This window comes from Grampus griseus (genome assembly GCF_964374135.1).
Source record: "Grampus griseus genome assembly, chromosome: 16".
Classification (NCBI taxonomy): domain Eukaryota; kingdom Metazoa; phylum Chordata; class Mammalia; order Artiodactyla; family Delphinidae; genus Grampus; species Grampus griseus.
In genome coordinates, this window is record NC_139010.1 from 28,022,062 (window position 1) to 28,035,692 (window position 13,631).

The 13,631-nt window shown below is 36.3% G+C and overlaps 1 protein-coding gene across 7 annotated transcripts in view; it reads left to right on the forward strand.

Moving 5' to 3' along the window:
- ADK (adenosine kinase) overlaps positions 1 to 13,631 on the forward strand; it is a 486,537-nt gene that overhangs the window by 41,159 nt on the left and 431,747 nt on the right. For all 7 annotated transcript variants that reach the window (XR_014297905.1, XM_082674082.1, XM_082674080.1 and 4 more), the window contains one exon: positions 219 to 293. Coding sequence is in view for 6 of the 7 variants with exons in the window: in XM_082674082.1 (XP_082530208.1) it covers positions 219 to 293 (75 nt within the window). In the remaining variant the exon portion in view is untranslated. The remainder of the gene's footprint in view (positions 1 to 218; positions 294 to 13,631) is intronic.

Consider the following 13,631-nt stretch of genomic DNA (forward strand, 5'->3'; position numbering starts at 1 on the left):
ATTTCATCCAATTTAAAAGTCATTCTCTTTTCTAAATGGCTTTGTGCTTCCTCTAAAATGTCGTCCTACATGTAATAGGCAAATCAGAGGTTTAATAAACTAGTATGTTAAGTTTATTTCCAAGGTAAAGTGAAGATATTTATTTTTATATTTGTGCATTTTACACATCACCTTACTTTCAGAAGTATTTCTAACTTGTATTTTGTGTTTTTTTTTAGTGAAAATATTCTCTTTGGAATGGGAAATCCTCTTCTTGACATCACTGCTGTGGTGGATAAGGATTTCCTTGATAAGTAAGTATTAAGCTCTTCATATGTACTATGTGAAACTTACATCTAAAGAAAAACTGAAAATTTTAGAATTGAATTTACTGTTTAACATCTTCAATTGGAGGAAAATTCAGGAAATTTAAATCTGATAATAGCAAGTGCACCATTATTATTTATTGAGTAATTGACCGCAGTTTTCCCTGGGAAAACTTAGGTACATTTGTTCATTCCTGTTGCTACTTTCACTTGAAATTTATTTTTTTATTCTTTGCAAGGAAGAAGTATGTGAATAACCTAATGATTTAATTTCCACATTTTAAAATTACTGTCAGTGAACTAAATCTATAGTGGTACCATAACATATGGGAGAAGGAATAGGATTAGAGAGGGCAAGAAGAATATGTAGGACTTAATTCAGACACCGTGAATCTCCACTGTTTCCCCCTAATAATAACTTTTGATGTTAATTTAGCTGAGAAATCATTTTGTTTATTTATCTGTCTGTGATGATTTGGTGCAAGGAAAAAAAAGTACTAAAAAAAAAAAAAAGTACTAAAAAATATTTAATAATGAGAAATTAAGATCCCCTTCCCCTTGAACACCCCAAGTTCTATGCCCAGGGACAACCACTTTTAAAAAAATATTATTGAGGTAAAATTTACTTAAAATTAAATCATAATTTTAACTATTTTAGAGTGTATGATTCAATGACTGCTAGGACATTTGCAGTGTTGTACAACCGTCACCACTATCTAACTCCAGGACATTTCATCACCCCCAAAAGAAACACATAGCCATTTAAGTGGTCATTTCAGTATTCCCACCTGCCCTCCCCACCTCTCCCCAATCTCCTGGGAGCTACCAGTGTGTTTTCTGTCTCCATGGATTTGCCTGTTCTGGATATTTTATTTCATATAAGTGGAGACATACAATATGTGGCCTTTTGTGTCTGGCTTATTTTACTTAACATGATGTTTTTCAGTGCTCTTCCATGTGTCATCAAAACTTATTATTAGGGGGCAATAGTGGAGATACATGGTGTTTGAATGGTGGATGGATGTTTGAATGGATACATGGTGTCCTACATATTCTTCCTGCCCTCTCTAATCCATGTTGTAGCATGTATCAGTACTTCATTCCTTTTAAGGCAGAATAATATTCCATTGTTTGTATATACCACAGTTCGTTTATGCATTCATCAGTTGGTGGAGCCATCGGTTGATGGGCACTTGGATTGTTTCGGTTTTTAGCTATTATGAAGAAGGATGCTGTGAACGTTCATGTACAAGTTTTTGCATGGGTATATATTTTCATTTCTTTTGGGTATATGTATTGGAGTGGAATTGCTAAGTCAGATGGTAATTCTGTGTTTAGCTTTTTAAAGAAGCATATCCTTACCAAAACGTGGTCTTTTTTCCCTTTTTAAAATTATAGCCATCCTGGGACTTCCCTGGTGGTCCAGTGGTTAAGACTCTGTGCTTTCATTGCAGGGGTCATGGGTTCGATCCCTGGTTGGGGAACTAAGATCCCACATGCTGCGTGGCATGGCCAGAAAAAAAAAAAGGAGAAAAAATAAAATTATAGCCATCCTAGTGGGTGTAAAGTAATATTGTGGTTTTGATTTACATTTTTCTAATTATTAATGATGCTGAGCATCTTTTCATGTGCTTATTGGCCATTTGTATATCTTTGGAAAAATGTGTATTGAAGTTCTTCACCCATTTTTTAATTTGTTTTTTGTTGTGGTTGTAAGAATTCTTTATATATTCTTTTTTTTTTTTTTTTTTTTTTTTTTTGCGGTACGCAGGCCTCTCACTGTTGTGGCCTCTCCTGCTGCGGAGCACAGGCTCCGGATGCGCAGGCTTAGCGGCCATGGCTCACGGGCCCAGCCGCTCCGTAGCATGTGGGATCTTCCCGGACCAGGGCATGAACCCATGTCCCCTGCATTGGCAGGCAGATTCTCAACCACTGTGCCACCAGGGAAACCCTATATATTCTTAATACTAGACCCTTAATAGGTTTATGATTTGCAAACACTTTCTCCTATTCTGTGGGTTATTTTGACTTTCTTGAGAGTATCCTTTAATGTGTAAGTTTTAAATTTTGATGAAGTCCAGTTTATTTTTTCTTTTGTTGCTGTGCTTTTGCTGTCATATCTGAAAATCTGTTGCTAAATCTAAGGTCACAATGATTTATGCCTATGTTTTCTTCTAGGAGTTTTAGTTTTAGCTCTTAAATTTAGAGCTTTGATCCATTTTGAGTTAATTTTTGTATCAGTTGTGTGTTAAGGGTTCACTTCATTTTTTTTGCATGTGGAAATCTAGTTGTCCCTGCACCATTTGTTGAAGAGAGTTTTCTTTTCCCCATTGAGTGGTCTTGGCCCTCTTAAAAATCCGTTGACCATAGGTGTTTGGGTTAATTTCTGGCTTCTCGGTTCTATTCCATAAGTCTGTATGCTTGTCCTTATTCCAGTACCACACTGATTTGATTACTGTAGGTTTGTAGTAAGTTTTGAAGTCAGGAAGTGTGAGCCCTCCAACTTTGTTGTTGTCTTTCAAGGTTGTTTTGGCTATTCAGTGTCCCTTGCAATTCCTTGTTACTTTTAGGATCAACTTGTCCATTACTGTAAAAAAGGCAGTTGGAATTTGGAATGGGATTGCACTGAATCTGTAGATCAGTTTTAGAAGCATTGCCATTTTAACAATATTAAGTCTTCCGATTCATGAACAGGAGATGTCTTTCTTTAAGTTGTTTCAACAGTGTTTAGTAGTTTTAAGTTTAGAAGTCTCGCATTTCCTTGGTTAAATTTAATCCTAAGTATTTCATTATTTTTGATGCTACTGTAAATGGAATTGTTTTCTTAATTTCATTTTTGGATTGTTCATTGCTAATACATAGAAATACAACTGATTTTGGGGGATAACCATTTTTAACAAATTCTGTTTTTTAATGTCTTGGAGATTATCTTTATAACTCTTCATCTGTATAAGTTCGAGTGTCAAAGGATCAGGCAAGAATTTATAAATGTGTAAATTTGCCCTATTGTAATATAATAGGAAATAGGTTGAGGCGCCAAGGACAAACTGGAGAATGTGTCTTATCCTAAGAAATTCAGATACAAATTTTTAAAATATACTTTGCTAATCAGAAACACTCCTGCATACAATTATGTTAATGGTTTTACTTCTGATTGCCTTGTACTTTTAAATGATATAATATACACACATTAAAATATTTTCTTGTATCAACTTTCAATAGAATCCTTAGACTTCTCATTATATAGAATTAGAAGTGCCTCTATTCTTCCGTCTGCTACTTCGCTCCTTTTAAGTTCTGTTAACCTTCTACTTTAACTCCTGACTCTAACTTCTAGTCTAACTTTTAACTTTCTACTTTCTAACTTCTGTTTAACTATATTTTTTATTTTAATAAAGATTGATACGTTTTCATTCTGTTAGCTATCTATAATTGTCTTACCAACTTTGAATACAAAGTGGTAGTGAAGATTGAAACTCACTTAAACATACTTAATACTAGTATCACTGTATTTATCCCTTTTTTCAGAATTAAATAGTATACTAAGAATGTAGAGTAGGTGTAACGTTTGGAATGTAATTAGAGCACTTAACTCTATTAACAAACTAAAGAAAGAAAAATTACATTGTCATCTCAATAGATAGAAAAACCATTTGCCAAAACTACTATCTATTCCTGATAAAGTTTCTTATAGCGTTCTTAGAATAGAAGGGAACTCCTTTAACCTCATAAAATTTGGGTTAGGGAAAAGCCTACTAATAACATAATTCCTAATGGTGAAAGTCTGCATGCTTTCCCCCCAGATCAGAAACAATTCAAGGATGTCCACTCTCACCACTTCAAAATGTATACAGTGGTCCTGAAGATTCTGTTCAGGACAATCAGGCAGGAAGAAGTAAAAGACATCCAGGTTGCAAAGGAAGGAATAAACTGTTTTTATTTCCAAAAGGCATGATCATTTATGTAGAATAACTGATGGAATCTACAAAAAAAGCTACTACCTGATTTCTAGAATTATTATAAAGCTACAGTAATCAAAACAGTGATATCAGTGTAAAGTTTGATGGCATAGAATAGAAAGTCCAGAAATAGACCCACGCAGAAATGGACGACTGATTTTTTTGTAATTAATTAATTTTTGGCTAGGTTGTGTCTTCGTTGCTGCACACGGGCTTTCTCTAGTCACAGCGAACGGGGGCTACTCTTCATTGCGGTGCATGGGCTTCTTATTGCCGTGGCTTCTTGTTGCGGAGCACGGGCTTCAGTAGTTGTGGCTTGCAGGCTCTAGAGCGCAGGCTCATTAGTTGTGGCGCAAGGACTTAGTTGCTCAGTGGCATGTGGGATCTTCCTGGACCAGGGCTCGAACCCGTGTCCCGCTTTGGCAGGCGGATTCTTAACCACTGTGCCACTAGGCAATTCCCTGGACGACTGATTTTTGACAAAGGTGCAAGGCAGTTCAGTGGAGAAAGGATTGTCTTTTCAACAGATAGTGCTTGAACAATTGGTTATCAACATGCATAAAAATGAATTTAGATCTGTATTTTGTACCATATACAAAATTAACTGATAGAACTAAACGTCAAGCCTAAAAGTATAACACTTCTAGATGATAATATGGGAGAAAATCTTTGTGACTGTGGTTTAAACCAGAATTTCTTAAATGTAGAACACCAGAAGTATGTTCTATAAAAGAAAAATTGATAAGCTGGACCTTTTCAAAATGAAAATTTTTACTATTGGAAAGACACTGTTATAAGAATTAAAGGACAAACCACAGGTTTGGAGAAAATCTTTGCAAAGCGTATGTCTGATAAAGGACTACCAGTCAGAATACATAATGAACTCTCAAAACTCAATCAGAAAAGAAACAACCCAATAAAAAAATGGGCAAGGCATTTGAACATTCACCAAAGATATATGGATGGCAAATAACCACATGGAAAGGTACTCAGTCTCTTTCATTATTAGGGAAATGTAAATTAAAGATACAGTGAAGTACTACCACACATTTGTTAGAATGGCTAAAATTTTAAAACAAAGCATACCAAATGTTGGCTAGATAATGGAGGAACTACAGCTTTCTTCTCATGGGGAGTTAAAGTGCTGCACTGAATTTCAGTTTAAAAAGTTAAACACACGTCTATTTGATCCAACCATTTCATTCTTAGATATTTACCCAAGAGAAGTGAAAACATGTGTCCGTACAAAGATGTGTTCACTAATGTTATGGTGATTTTTGTTTTTAATAGCTAGAACCTGAAAGTTATCTAAATGTCTATCAACAGGTGAATCATTAAACAGATTGTTTACCCATACATTAGAATTCTAGTCAGAAATAAAAAAGGAATATTGTTTGGATGAAACTCAGAATAATTGTGTTCATTGAAAGAAGCCTGACAAAAAAGAATACATACTGTATCATTCCATTTATATTGAGATTATAGGGAATTCAATTTATAGTGACAGAAAGCAGATCATTGGTTTCCTGTGCATATGCCAGGGTGTGGCGGAGGGCAGGAAGGAGAGATTACAAGGCAGGAAGGAGAGATTACAGAGAGACAGGACCGAGCTTTTAGGAGTGTGTTCATTACCTTGATTGTATAATGATTTCATGAGCATATACATGTATCAAAACTTACCAAATTGTATACTTTAAATATTTAAGATGTATGTCAGTTACATGTCAGGAAAACTTTATAAATAGAACAAAATAGAATCAATTGACATGAATTTATGCGTTTAAAGTTAGAACTCCTTTGTTTGCTTAGTGTGAGATGTTTTGCCCAGGAAATCAACTAATTGATTGTCACTGTTTTAAAAAAATTCTAATAGCATATAAAAGTACAAAGAGGAAGTAAAAAATCTTGAAATTTTATGACGTGTAACCAGTGTTAAACTGTTTTGATGAACGTGCCCCGGACATCTATGTATAACCCAGAGAGATATTGTATATGTTTGTGTTTATGGGATAATACTCTGTGTAGTCTTAGGAAATTAGCTTTTTTTTCACTGTACACTATGTTTTTAAAGGTTCATGCAAATATGATCAGAGTGATTATGATGTGGCAGCTGTGTGCTGACACTATTGGGAACTCAAATAGCTTCTTTGTTTCACTAGCAGCTGATCCCAAATGGCCAGCTGAAGTCTTATTTTTTTTATTTTAGGAGGGTTTTAATCAGTAAAACTGACTTTTGAAATCAGTACTTGGAGATAAAAGGCACATTTTTGAACTCTAATCATAAAAAGTAGAGCATTCTCTTTCTTATATTCCTGACCATTTCTTCCAAAATACACTTGAAAGTGTTCCTCATCATTTCAACAGACTGTGTTTAACTTATGTTTTAGACCATGTTTAGATGAGTGTTTTATATTTGCATGGTGTAAAAATAAATTATCCAGGAATAATTTGCTAGGTACTGTAACAAATGAATTAAATATATACTTATTAGTATCTTACACTATAAAAATGAATTAACTGTTAAAATTCTTATAAAGTATCTGTTTTTGTGATTCTGATTTTTTTTTAAAAAGTACTTGGCCTTTTCAGTTAAAAAAATAATTATTGTAAAACTAGTACTAGTTAAAAAGTAAGCTAGTACTGAAGGTTTTTAAGGAAAAAATCAGTTCTTTGCTGCATCTTCCATCTTTCTCCTTGCTTTTACCCCATTCTGCATAAGTGCTGTTTTTCCAGATTTTAAATTCTATTAGCTGTTTTTTCCTGGTATCTGCCTATTTCTAAATAATATGCTAGTATTTGTGTGATTTTTCATAAGGGTGATTGATTGGAGAGGCAAAGGACAAAAGTTCCTTTAATGTTAGGAAAGGATACAAGAACATGATTCCATTAGGAAGGATTCCAGAATAGAGGATACAATAGCACTGTGTGGAGGGGCACACTTGGTCTTCAAGTCACTGGGAGAATAGATGACCAAATCTTGTTACTGGGTGATGGTGGAGAGGATTCCCTCTGACCTTCTGAGAACTTTGCTTTTGCAATTCTCTCAGCATTTATACACTCTCTTGATTTTTTTTTTTTTAATTGTTGGAGGGTCTCTGATTACTTTTGTCCTTGTTAACCAGGTTCTAGTTACTTGTCAGAAAGCCTCTGCATTCCTGAATGCTTACTGGGAGAATAGGTGAATTGGCGGTTAATGTCTCATAAATACCCATCCACCTAGCCGTCCTAAGCTTAGGGCTTTCTGAGGTCTATCTCTCTAGCTATTTCGATATTATATATAGTCTCTGTTATGATACCTAAGGATTTAGCTCTCTTTCACTCACACCATTTCCTCTTCTTCATCTTCCCCATTTTGTTATATTACATTAAAACAAATATAAAAAATGGTACAAATGAACCTATTTACAAAACAGAAATTGAGTCACAGATGTAGAAAGCAAACTACGGTTACCAAGGGGGAAAGGGATGGGGGGAGGGATAAATTGGGAGATTGGGATTGACATATATACACTACTATATATAAAATAGATAACTAGTAAGAACCTACTGTATAGCACAGGGAACTCTACTCAGTACTCTGTAATGACCTATATTGTAATAGAATCTGAAAAAGAGTGGATATATATATATATATATATATATATATGTATAACTGACTCACTTTGCTGTACAGCGGAAAATGACACAACATTGTAAATCAACTCTACGCCAATAAAAAAATAATTAATAAAATAAATAAAAATTTAAAAACCAGATCAGTAATCATTGTGAACAGAATTGTAGTCTTTGATTACTTATAAAACTTTTTTTCTTTCAGTGTATCTTGTGTTCATTTGCACTATTTTCTATACACTTATTCAAATTTTCAATAGCCACTCTATTAAGTCTGTAATGTGCCTAATAAGCACTCTCTCCGCTACCCGTTCTCCTCAAAATCAGTAAGTCTATCAACCTCTTTTCCTCTGGTGACCTCCCTTCTTCAGTTCTCCATCTTTGTGCTCCAAACTGAACTGGTTGTGTTGCTAGACTTGTCTTTTTTTTTCTTTTCTTTTCCTTTTAAACAGTAGTCTTCCTTTATCTCATGTCTTCTTTATTGGTTTTCTGTGTGTGTGTGTGTGTGTATAGCATATCCATCAGAGAAAGAGTGCATAAGCATATGGTAATTTTTTGAATCTTTGTATATGTCTGATGATCTTTAAAATTTTTTTCCCCTCACGTCTTATTGATTGGTTAGTATAGAGTTTTCTTTGAGAATTTTGAAGGCATGTGCCATTGTCTTCCAGCATCTAATAGAACTCTTTATATTACCAGTTTTTTCTCTATGCAAGCTTTTAGAATTTTTTTTTTTGACCTTGGTATTAGTAAATTATCATTATGTAACATTTTGTTCTTGTGTTATGGATGCATTTTTCCCCCTTGTCTGTCTAAGTGTATTAGAGTTGGTTCTGTTTGGTTTTTGAATGTCTTTTCTTTCCTGCTTTATCTTTGTTCCCTGTGGATTGTTCTTTTCTGGTTGTTTATTGTGGCCTTTCTCCTTCATGGTGGAGCCTTTCCTCCAATATTAGGTGATCTTTGGCTGTCTGTTCTTATTTAAGGGTAAGACATTAAAACTTATTCTGTTTATTTGCAAAGGAATAAGAAAAAGTCTGGAAGGATATGTTCTAAACTCCAGCAGTCATGGGAGGGTGGGTTGGCTAAGGTGGGTACTTTTATTTCAAAATTCTATACAATTTAATATTTTTGTAACAATCCTTAATTGCTTTTATGAGTTTTTTTTTTCTTAAAGCTTTAATGAAGTTATCTGTTGCTATGTAATAATAGTTATCTATTGCTATGTAATACATAACCACAAAACTTGGCTGCTTAAAGTAACAAACATTTAGTCTTTCACATGGTTTCTGAGGGTCAAGAATTTGAGAGTGTGGCATCGCTGGGTGGTTCTGGCTTAGGATCTCTGATGAAGTTGTAGTCAGTCTGTTGGCCAGGGTGGCAATCATTTCAAGGCTCAACTGTGGCTTCCAAGCTCATTGATCTGTTGGCTGGCCTCAGTTTCTGAAGTGCTGTTGGAGTGAGGGCCTCAGTCCCTCACTTCATAAATCTCAGAGTGTCCTAAAAACATGGCAGCTGTTTGCCCTATTGCGAGTGACTTGAGAGAGAGTAATAGTGTAATTTTCCCTAGATGGAAGCTGCAGTCTTTTTTTTTTTTTTGCGGTACGCGGGCCTCTCACTGTTGTGGCCTCTCCCGTTGTGGAGCACAGGCTCCGGACGCGCAGGCTCAGTGGCCGTGGCTCACGGGCCCAGCCGCTCCGCGGCATTTGGGATCCTCCCGGACTGGGGCACGAACCCGTGTCCCCTGCATCGGCAGGCGGACTCTCAACCACTGCGCCACCAGGGAAGCCCTGCAGTCTTTTTTATAACCTATTCTTGGAAATAACATGTCATCATTTTTGCCATATGCTTGTTATTGGTCATACAAACCAAACCTGGTATAATGTGGGAAGGCACTACACATGGATTTGAAAAACAGGAGGCAGGGATCCTTGGGGGCCAGAAGGCAGGCTGTGATCGTCAGCCTCCAAGATGGCTCCTGATGATCCCCTCTTCCTGGCATTCTCGTGAGTAGTTCCCTCCCACATTGCACCATGGCTGATCTGTGTAATAGGGCAGAAGTGATGGTATCCTACTTCGGAGATTATGTTGTAAAAGACAGTGTCTTCCATTGTGGCTGCTCTCTTCTTTCTCTCTCTCGGACATTCAGACACCTTGTGAGAGGCTCACATGACTGGAGGTAGAGGCCTCAGGCCTATAGCTATTGAGGAACTGAGACTTGCCAACAACCATGTAAGTGAGCTGAGAAGTGGCTTCTCCATTCTCTGTTGAGCCCTGAGATGATTGCAGCTCTGGCTGACAGCTTGACTACAACCACGTGAGAGACCTTGAGCCAGAAAAACTCAGCTAAGCTACTCCTGGATTCCTGACCCTCAGAAACTGTATGGGATAAAGACTGTTGTTTTAACCTTCTAAGTTTTGGGTGAATTTGTTACATAGCCAAAGAGCACTAATAAATAAAGCCAAAAAATTTTTTTTCAAACACACACACACACACACACACGCATACCCCACATTCAAAACCTCATTGGCAGGTTGGTATATGTGGGTTTGAAACCACTAGGTGGCGTTTCAGGGGGCTCTGAGGAGCTCCGGTTCCTTATGTCTCAGCGCAGAAAGAATTCAGTGAGAGGCAAAGTGATAGATAAGAAGTGAGTTATTAGAGTAGGCCGCTTGTGAGGCTTACAAGTGGGCAGATGAGAAGGTGCTGCGCCCCAAGAACTTAGTGGGCTACAGTTTTATAATCAAAGGAAAAGTGGGAGGGGGAGAAGACCACCTTCTTCCTCATTCTTGAGTAGACATCACACTTCCATCACCAGTTCCTCCTCTGTGTCGGGCAGGGGAGTTTTCTTGTCCCTACGTGGTCAAACCGGGACTGTCATGGCACTATGGAAAAATTATTCCATGTCTCAGTACAATGAGGGTCTTTCACTTTGAAGTGTCACGTTTTTATAAATTATTGTTTTTTATGTGTACAGAGAGCATGTCCAAGGGGTCATTAACTTACTGAGCTCACTGGGCAGGATGTGGGTCTCATGCCACCATTGTTTTATTGTTTGGGGGCATGTCTCATACTTCTGTTGCATGGTTTTGTTGCTAAGCAAGCCAGCTTGGTTTTGTGGTTAAGCAAACCTGCTTTCTTGAGTGATCAATAACTTATAGGGGTGTCCCATACTTTTTTTTTTTAACTTACAATCCTCTGGTAGGATTAACTTATTTAATTACCTACTTCGTCCCTTTACTCTGTGCCTATCAGGTTGGGCTTGTTTACTGATGGGACTTTATTGTGGCTTGGTTATGCTAAAAACCTATTTTGGGCTTGTTGACTGATGGGACTTTATTGTGGCTTGGTTATGCTAAAAACCTATTCTGAAAGTCTAAAGAGTCTGTTCAGTTTCTTTACAGAAAAGTCTTCCATTTTCCTTTCTGAAGGTTTAAGCTTGGCTGCTTTATTCTGAGTTGTCCAGGGAAAGGGGGCTAGAGATACCATAATTAAGTAGGCAGTTTCACCTGTCTCTCCCTATTCCCCCTGGTTTGCCTGTTGTTCCTTAGTTCTGAGATACTTCTCTTTCGTTTCTTGAGGGAATAAACCTCTAATTTATCTCTAATTTATTTTAGGAATTGTAAGTTGTGATGGTGAGATGGTAGTCCATTCCCTTACTTGTAGCTCCAGGCCTTATCTGTAACCTCTGAGATTTAGGGTTTCTGCAGGTGGACTAAGCTTGCTTATCATAAGTAGTCTCTTTCAATTGCAAATGAGATTTTAGTTTCTTTAGTGCTGCTGAGTTCCTCATCTGCTTTCCTTTTTCTGAAAATTTGTGGAAACCTTTTGACCATTAATGCTTAATTACATTAGTATTCTTTTTTTTTTTAACATTAGTATTCTTTTTGCTCCTGTAGGTGTTTGCCTTTTTTTGTGCCTTTATTATCATTTTAACAGTCTTGGAAGGAAGAGTAGATAATCTTTCTGCCATACATAAGTGGAAGTCCAAGGGGTGTGAGTGTGTGTATTTCACTATTATTATATGTACTATAGCAGGAAATGTATAACCATGGACTCATAGGATTTTTGAGACAAATTGGAATTTGGAGATAATTTAGTCTTCTTTATTCATTTTACAACAGCGGAACAGGCTCAGCAAAGTTAGATGTTTTGCCCTTGATTACAGTTAGCATTGCAAGCCTGAGATGGAATCTGTATCTCCTGACTCTATTTGTTTCTTTTTCTACCATGCTACACTAATTACCTTTATTTTTTAAACAGATGATTAAATTATTAACAGTTTGAACCTATTGTACAAACTAAGAATTAATAACTACATGCCAGATTTTGGGGATTCAAAATGGGTAAGCCTGGTTTCTATGTCAGAGCAGTCTCTGGATAAATAAAAATGATTTTCTTACTTTCCTTTAGTTCATATCTTTTGTTGATTACTGGCTTCATCTTTTGTTTTAACTGTTTAACAATTTGTATATTTATGTGATGATCTTAACTTATGATTTGCCAAACAAGCAGTGTTTTGAATAAAAGAGAGGGTTTTTTCCCTTTAATTTACAATTTCCTTTGACTTTCTTGACTCACGTTACTCTTCTGCTTTCTAATTTCTTACTTGAGAGGAAGCTCAATATATATATATTTTTGTACTAGGTTTACAATTTAGTATAAGCGTTGCATGCAGTGTTTATAAACATTGCTGGGGAGAGAGGCAATTAAGGAAAGTATCTTACTAAATCTTTTCTATATACAGTAAGCTCTTGGTGCAAAGGAACTGCACTATGCTTTTTTCTTACATGACCCTTGGCATGGTGCTGGATACATGTTAGGCACTTGGTGAATAGCGTTTGGCTGAAAAACATTTTTTTATGAAAGGCTTTTTTTGAAGTGGAGTTTTAAGTGTTCAATGTTAAAAGTTAATGAGAGGGCTTCCCTGGTGGCGCAGTGGTTCAGAGTCCGCCTGCCGATGCAGGGGACACGGACGGGTTCGTGCCCCGGTCTGGGAAGTCAGCCATGGCCGCTGAGCCTGCGCGTCCGGAGCCTGTGCTCAGCAACGGGAGAGGCCACAACAGTGAGAGGCCCGCGTACCGCAAAAAAAAAAAAAAAAAAAAAAAAAGTTAATGAGAGAATTGATATTTTCTTCACATACATTTTTGTGAAGATATATTTTTCACATGCTATGTTTGTCAAGCTTTTCAGAGCAGTTTTTTAAAGAACAAGAACCATCATATTCTAATGGTCTTTGCACACTGGACTGGTATACAACAAAGGGTTGAATCTAAAGAAGGGCCATGGAGAATCCATCTGAAAAACTTTCAAGAGTAAGGAGAAAAAACAAGAGTATAATAATTTTTAACAATTATTATCTGACAATAAAGCATTATTCAACATGTATTAGGTACGTTTTTATATGGTATTAGTTTAGTCCTCATGACAACTTTATAAGGTAGTTATCCTCGTAAAGAATAACAGAGCTTAAGTCATTTGTTCATGACCAAAAAGTGTATCAGTCATTGTGCAGTAATTTGAAATACGTGCTTGTTTTAATTGTAAAACCTGTATTCTTTATTTTCTACTATCTTACTATGGAAGTATTAATTTGAAAGTGAAAAACTCAATTATATATCCAGATTTTTTGAGTGTAAATTAAGTAGATACATAAAGGCTCATAAACTTAATGAAATTCTATTTTCCTTTTAGTATAGATATAGTGTAGATGAGAAAAATGTGTGTAGTTTGCTCCAAAAATTGTTAACATTTAGT